The 6,836-nt window shown below is 39.0% G+C and overlaps 1 protein-coding gene across 1 annotated transcript; it reads right to left on the bottom strand.

The window, feature by feature from the left end:
• Window positions 1-5,087: 5,087 nt before the first annotated feature.
• On the bottom strand, window positions 5,088-5,970 carry LOC118932667 (keratin-associated protein 13-1-like). Its single transcript, XM_036926334.2, has one exon. The coding sequence runs from the start codon at window positions 5,923-5,925 to the stop codon at window positions 5,440-5,442; it is 486 nt and encodes a 161-aa protein (XP_036782229.2). The 5' UTR covers window positions 5,926-5,970; the 3' UTR covers window positions 5,088-5,439.
• Between the last annotated feature and the right edge of the window lie 866 nt (window positions 5,971-6,836).

Below are 6,836 nucleotides of genomic sequence, written 5' to 3'. Positions count from 1 at the left end.
AGGAAAAGGGAAGGAATTCACAGGAATGTTTGCTGAGCCGCACAGAAACAATGAGAAGGCACAAAGAGGAATTTTAACAGATTCAGCCACATCCCTTCCTGTCTACCACACCTAGCTAACATTATAATATACTTAACTAAGGTGAGAGTTCTCTTCCTGGAGAATGTTCTCTATCTAATTTCTTTTTTTTAAATGAAATTGGTGTTTGGGAGGTCAAAGTTTCTTTTTGAATCTTTGGGCCTTGATTTTTCTCAACTCTGAAATATTCTGCATATCACAATGGCACATCTTGGAGCAGCCTGCCCTTGGTCCCTCCCAGAAAGGTAATTTGTTGTTATTATCCATCCAGTACTGCTATGGCTCTTTCTACAGCCTGCAAGATGTGTAATATACACAAAACTACCAGTAGGTGGAGTTAGTGGGGAATTTGAGAATTACCAATTAGGTGTGCATGAAATATGGACATAAAATTGAAACTGAGGCTGCACACAGCATATGAAGAATAATCTATGTGCTCTTCTACAGTGGCTTGGCCACAAATTGCATTGTTTAAACCTATATTTTGTTTGGGAACATCTTTCTTCCTTCAGCTTCACAAAAAAAAACACCTTTTTTTAAGAGCAATGAGCTAAAAAAAGTTCATATTTAGTGAAAAAAATTAAATAATTAGTTTCTATTACTAAAGCAAGTTGGTGTTGAATATGTAATTTGTAAGGTTTGATAACATTTACTGTCCACAATGGGGGTCAGTGATATTCCTGGCCACATGAAATGTAAAGACAGTTTTGCTGAAGAAGCATCAACACTTGCCGCAAAAAACAGAAATTCTGAGACTATTGCTTCCAAAGATGACTGTTTATCATGAATAGTTGCAGAAGATGTGTTAATACATCACTTTGATATAAACACTTGGTTTAGGTCAAATAACTGTTCTAAATCATTTTCACTCATGTTAAATCCTAAATTTTCTTGTGCATGCTAAAAAATAAGAACTGATCATATCCTCATCCATTATCAGGAGACACTTCTCTAAGGATTAGATGGAAGTCAGTTTTATGCCAGTACTGTCAAATACTTCAAATAGAAAATGAATTAATTCCAGTAGTTTAATTTCTTCATCCAGTTGAAGGGGAGCAAAATACACCACCCCAAAATATTCTTCTTTGGCATACTCATTACTTTAAGCTGGTTAAGAAATTGCAGACACAAAAGAAGCTCTGAAAACCTAGTAGAAGTTACCCTTTTGTAAGAGACATTTGTATTTATAAGGGAGATCTCCATTTGTAAGGGGAAGATCTGTCAGGAAAGGGAAAGAACAAATCTCAAGAAATTTATCAATGAAGAAGGCAATGACTTAAATCTGTGTAATACCCTCACCCTTATTTACTTGTTTTTTTGGTAACTTCCCATAACTGAACCCTACTCCCAACATCTTATTTTGTCTTTAACTGAAGAAGCAATTTAAGGCAGTGGCTTCAGCTATTCCAGGGATTTCCTCAGTTTTCCTGGGTCTCTCCCATGTATACAGGAAGTACACCTACTATTAAAATATTGTTGGTTTTACTCCTGTTAATCTGTCTTATATCAATTTAATTATTAGACCAGCCAAAGAACCTGGAGGAGGAGAAGGAATTTTTTTTCTCCCCAACACAATCCAAAGGATCCAAGTAAAACTATTGAATGTTGATAATCTTCTATTTGACAATGTAGTCATTTAAAAAGTTCAACATTAAAGATAAATTGTTGGTTGTCTCAGTAATAATAAAAAATACAAATTTTGGTGAAGGACAACATCATGGTAAAAAACATAAAGTAAGATTCCTATGGAGAAGAAATACAGTTGTAATTGTTGTAAACACATAACTCATAATTGAATCTGAACAAGCTGCCATATTCTGCTAATCAAAGTGAAAGCTGTGATTTTAAAACCTTAAAAATAGTTTTGCATATCCCTAGAGTAAGTTATTTCGGTAATCAATATTTTTTTCTCACCTCATCAATCACTTCTTCCACCTTGGTTGTATTATTATTATCTTTGTGTCTTTGTGTGCCGGTTTTTAGGTCATCAGTATGTTATTTTATGTAACAAGGCACGTGCAGGGAATTTTCTTCTATTTTTTGCTTGGGTTATACAAAGACTCAATCCTTCTTCAAAATTCCTGTGACTTTTGCATGCTGTAATATTACCTGGGTCTCCTCAAGGAGTTTTCCATGAATTTACCCTGATTTTCTCCACTCTTCTTCAATCCAAATCACCAAAATGGGAATGGAGTTTGTAGTAAGATGTCACAAGAATTTGGCAATACTGCTTTTTCTTTTAAAGTTTTCAGCGAAAAGCTTCTAACAGTAAAGAGGGGTTGTGTTGGGAATTTGGAGGTAGGTTAAAAAAAAAAATCTGTCAAGTTACATAAGAATCACCTTTATCATCTTGTTTATTTTGTACATTTTAAGAAGGAGCTGATCATCTTCAGGTTTTTGGTTGATGGTACTGAATTTGTGTATGTGTAGATATGATAGCTTGTTTTTCAACTATCTTGTTCATAATGTTATTGCAGAAGAGAGCATCATGATATGACACTAATAATGATAATTAAAGTGATTAATATAAGATGTGTCATAGCACTCAGGATTTCTAACCGTCTTCTCCTGGGAGGCAATCAAATATTTTCCTCTTGGTCTATTAAAAAACAAAATCTAACTGAGTCAATTCGAAGATCTCATTGGCTTTGTTATGTGATTCATGGATCTGGCAGCATCCCATCAGGCAAGAAGAGAGATGCTCCAAAGAGCTGTGTAAAACGAGAAAGTTTTATAGGCAGAAGAGAGGGACAAGAAGTTATTAGCAAAAGAAAGGAAAGAATTGTCTCAGGCAAGGTTGTCTTCCCTGTGGGGAAGCAGAGGTCTTATCACACAGATTACCTCATCCTTTCCTGGGGGGTGGAGCGGGCCCATGTGACAGATTACCTCATTGGTGCTGACCAGAAAATACCTGACTGTTAAAAGGTCACATTCCTGGAATTGGTTGCAACTGAAATTAGGTCTTAGTCTGTTCGGGGGGGAGAGGGGGGGCAGCAAATGACTCCATTTTGGCCTGTTTCTTTTTTAAAAAACAGGATTACAGTCAATGCAAATATTTTGAAAAGAAATTAGCTCACCCTTCCTCAGAGCTCTTCTCCTAAACTCTGAATTTATTTTCATTTTTACCCTTTATAATGGGTGCTACTCATGAGGCGAATGAAACTACATTCCATAGGAGCTGAAGCCTATTCAGTTAAAGCAATTTCTGTAGTACCAGAAATACCCAGAACTCTTTGGTTAAACAAAGAGTTGCATATTAAAAAAAATTAATTCAGGAAAGAATAATAAAAGATTGATTCTAGAGATTCAATTCTACTAGATATTTTATAAACAGGCAAGCTGCTAATCCTTTTCAAGTTTTTGTTCCCTCATGTCTGGAATGGACTATAGGACATGATGTTTGTCTTTCTCACAGGGATATTTGAGCCTTAAGTGAAAGTGGTATATCTGAGACCTCTGTGCCCTCCCTAATATACTTAGTCTCTCACCTCTGATCCCAGGCATAACTAAGCTGCACAACTTCATTCGGGCTGTGACCCTCCATTCATAGACAGCACCTCGCCTCAAGTATACACAACAATTCTTTCACTTTCTACCTGGGCTTTTCTGAGGTCACAGCTAGGAAGGCAAAAGGAACCCACTGTGAATCCTCCTTCACACAGTTGATAAGGTTCTGGGAAGTTTAGCACACATCTGGGACAACAATCACCCAAGGGATACGGAGGTTGATGGATAAATGCTTCTTCCTGTTGACCAGACCCTGGTCTAGACATTCCAAGAGTCCTTCTATTTGTTCCCAAAGAGGCCTGAAGGTTGAATCCCCACTGCCCACCATGGTATCAACTGAAAAAATATGCCTCATTATGGGATTTTCCTCTTTGATTCTTTTACCTTCCAAACCTTCTCTTAAACCTGCACCCTGGGTTCTTGTGCCAAATAAACAGTCTGCACCCAAGTTCTTGACTTCAGCTCTACTTTTGGGGAGAGAGCAGTCCAGGCTAAGACTAATGAATATAAGTATTTGTTCAACGCTGCTCAGGTGTGTAGCTTTTAGCTTTATTCAGGTTGAGCCTTAGAGAATTATCGGGAGGTGAACCACATTTCCTTAGCCTAGCTAATTCCCCACCTAAGGTCTCTGTGAATCTCCCTACATAAGTTTATAGGTGAGACTCAGGAATCCCTTGCCCAGGCAGGCAGAGATCATGGTATTGTGAATTTAACAAGCTGGAATCAAAATGGAGTCAGCATGGCTAAGGGAAACAACTAAAATGGAGCCAGGAGGCCATTAAAGAAATGGGGTCTGAGTCTCATGTCTCAGAAGAATGCCAACCACTTTCCTGGGCCTACCATCTTTTATGCATTTATATGGGACACTTGCTTGATTCTAGCCATAGCAACAAATCAGAAACTGAATAATGTACAAACTTCTCCACCAGCTCCAATCACAAAATGTTGAAGACAATTTAGGTAAATGAATTAACTTCCTGCTGCTTACCTTTAAAAATCCTAAACTTTGTCAGCAATTTGGAGCACAAATTAGGTTGCTACCTAAATTGGTGTCTCCTGGATTGCAAAGCCTAAGACCCCAAATAAAAGCAACTGATTGGTTTATTGCTTTGCCCTTCTTTGGTTGACAGCAATTATGCCAACCTATACTTAGCAAAGCATCTGTCCCGGGCTTTGACTGCTTTCCTGTTTAAGGCTTGTCTTTTATCTTAGCTAAGTCCACACACAGAGATACTAGACTTTCATGTGCATTTTTGTCCAGATAAAATCTTACCTTCTAAGGTATATAGTATACTTGTGTGCCTTTCTGCTTTATGTACCAATCTCTTTGTTTGACCTTTGTCAGCAGAAATGCATGTCCCCCATTCTTAGGAAAGTTTCACTAACATTGAGACATGCAAAATATGGACCTCCAGGAAATGACTACTCCCAATAGGGAACATATTGAATGTCGACAGAAATCTGCTCACATGAATCAAATTGATTGTGACCAAACCCAATTTCAAACTGCTCTTTATTGAAACCTCTCAAATCCCTGATTACAGAAACCATAGACAAATCATAATAACAATAAGACAAACAATATTTTTAGGTGCCAGATTACATGTATTTATTAAATTAAAATTTTCATTTTCAATTGCTCTTCAATAAAAATCCAATAACATATATTTTATCATTAGTACAGACATTAGGACATAATTTTGGGTTACTCACTAAGCTCAGAACCTGCCAAAAATTGGTCATGCAAGAAACTGATGACTTAAGAATGAAAGAAAGGTGGTAACTGGTGAAAATGAAAATGATGATTGTACTAAGTAGAGACTTTTACCTCAATACTCAAAAAGATCTGGACCCTCAACAGGTTGGTCTATAGAAACCAAAGCCACAAGTCGGCCTGTAACATGATGATTGGCAGCTTCTGGAGGCAGAGAAGATTGGGTGGCGGAATCTGGATTCATAGCCCAGGGAAGGGAAACCACAGACTCCATAACCCAGGGGTCTGAAGGCACTGGGTCCACAGCCCTGGGAGGAGAAGCTGCTGGACCCACAGCCCAGAGACCCAGAGTAAGTTGACAGGGAGGGACTGCAGAGCGTGGAGGTCCTCGGACGGTAGCAGGACACCTGGCAGGGGCTGGGCTCCACGCAGGACGTCTGGCATCTGGCAGGCTCACGGCAGGCCTCCTGACAACCCCTGTAGACAGAGGAGCCCAGCTGGCAGGGGCTGGGAGAGCAGAGGTCGGTGCTGTAGACCAGGTTGCTGAGGTAGGAAGAGCCTGGGTAGCACAGGTAACCCCCGAGGGAGCAGGAGGAGAAGTTTCTGGAGCAGCAGTTGTAGGTCATGTTGACGGGTGATGTGAGTTCAGCTGTGTTACAGGAACAAGATTCTGAGTTTGAATCTCGGACTGTGACATTTATATATTCTGAGCAGTAGGTGTGGCACGCTATGGGATCATGGTTCTTACATTGAATTTCCTCTGTGTTTGTGTAACACAGTAATTTTCTCTGTAATTACAGTTGTATTTGAATAGTTTTCTACATATTGCATTTATGGTGCTATAATTTGTTACAGCCAAAGCCAATGAACTACTCCTGTGTCAGAAATGCTATGACTGTTTTACATTAATGCACATCCCATCGTAGTCAGGAAAGAGTCATGGGCAGGAAAGCTTCTCCTTAAGCTATCTGCATCTGCCTCCTGCATATCCATATCTGGTTTTGCTGGTGGATGATTTCCTCCTAAGAGTGGGGAATAAATTCAATTTCCTTCCATTTCAGTGGATCAGAGGCACGGTTCCCACCTGGATTGGATGCTTCCTGTAATAATCCACCCTGGCACTATTTATTCCTGTTTCCCAAATCACTTGGTAATTACTTGCTGGTAATTTGTATGGTGGCAATAGAAAACTAATACACCAAGTACTATGGTTACATAGTGTGTCTCTCATCCAATGAAGAGAGACCAAAAAATAGATAAAGGAACTGAGCACAAGATGCCTAGAAACTGAAACACCTTGCCACACATTTAAAGATAAGGTGACAAAAAAGGGCTCAACTGAAACAGTCCCAGGGAAGACCAGTCACAGCCAAAGAGCAAACACTTGTCTGATGAGGGGAGGAAGCAAATGAAAGTACAACACAGAGAAGGCTTGGGAATTTCAGCCGTTTTTTTCCTATTGCACTCAAATTAGAGTCTGTTCCATTCCAGTGCCTTCACAATTAAAACTTTGCAAAATCAGTTTACTTTATGAATG

Source organism: Manis pentadactyla, chromosome 1 (assembly GCF_030020395.1).
Source record: "Manis pentadactyla isolate mManPen7 chromosome 1, mManPen7.hap1, whole genome shotgun sequence".
NCBI classification, from domain to species: Eukaryota; Metazoa; Chordata; class Mammalia; order Pholidota; family Manidae; genus Manis; species Manis pentadactyla.
Note: the sequence above shows the minus strand (reverse complement) of the source record. Positions and strands in the feature narration are given on the sequence as shown.

Coding starts and splice junctions, on each gene's coding strand:
- LOC118932667 (XM_036926334.2), bottom strand. CDS start 5,925: ATGACCTACAACTGCTGCTCCAGAAACTTCTCCTCCTGCTCCCTCGGG.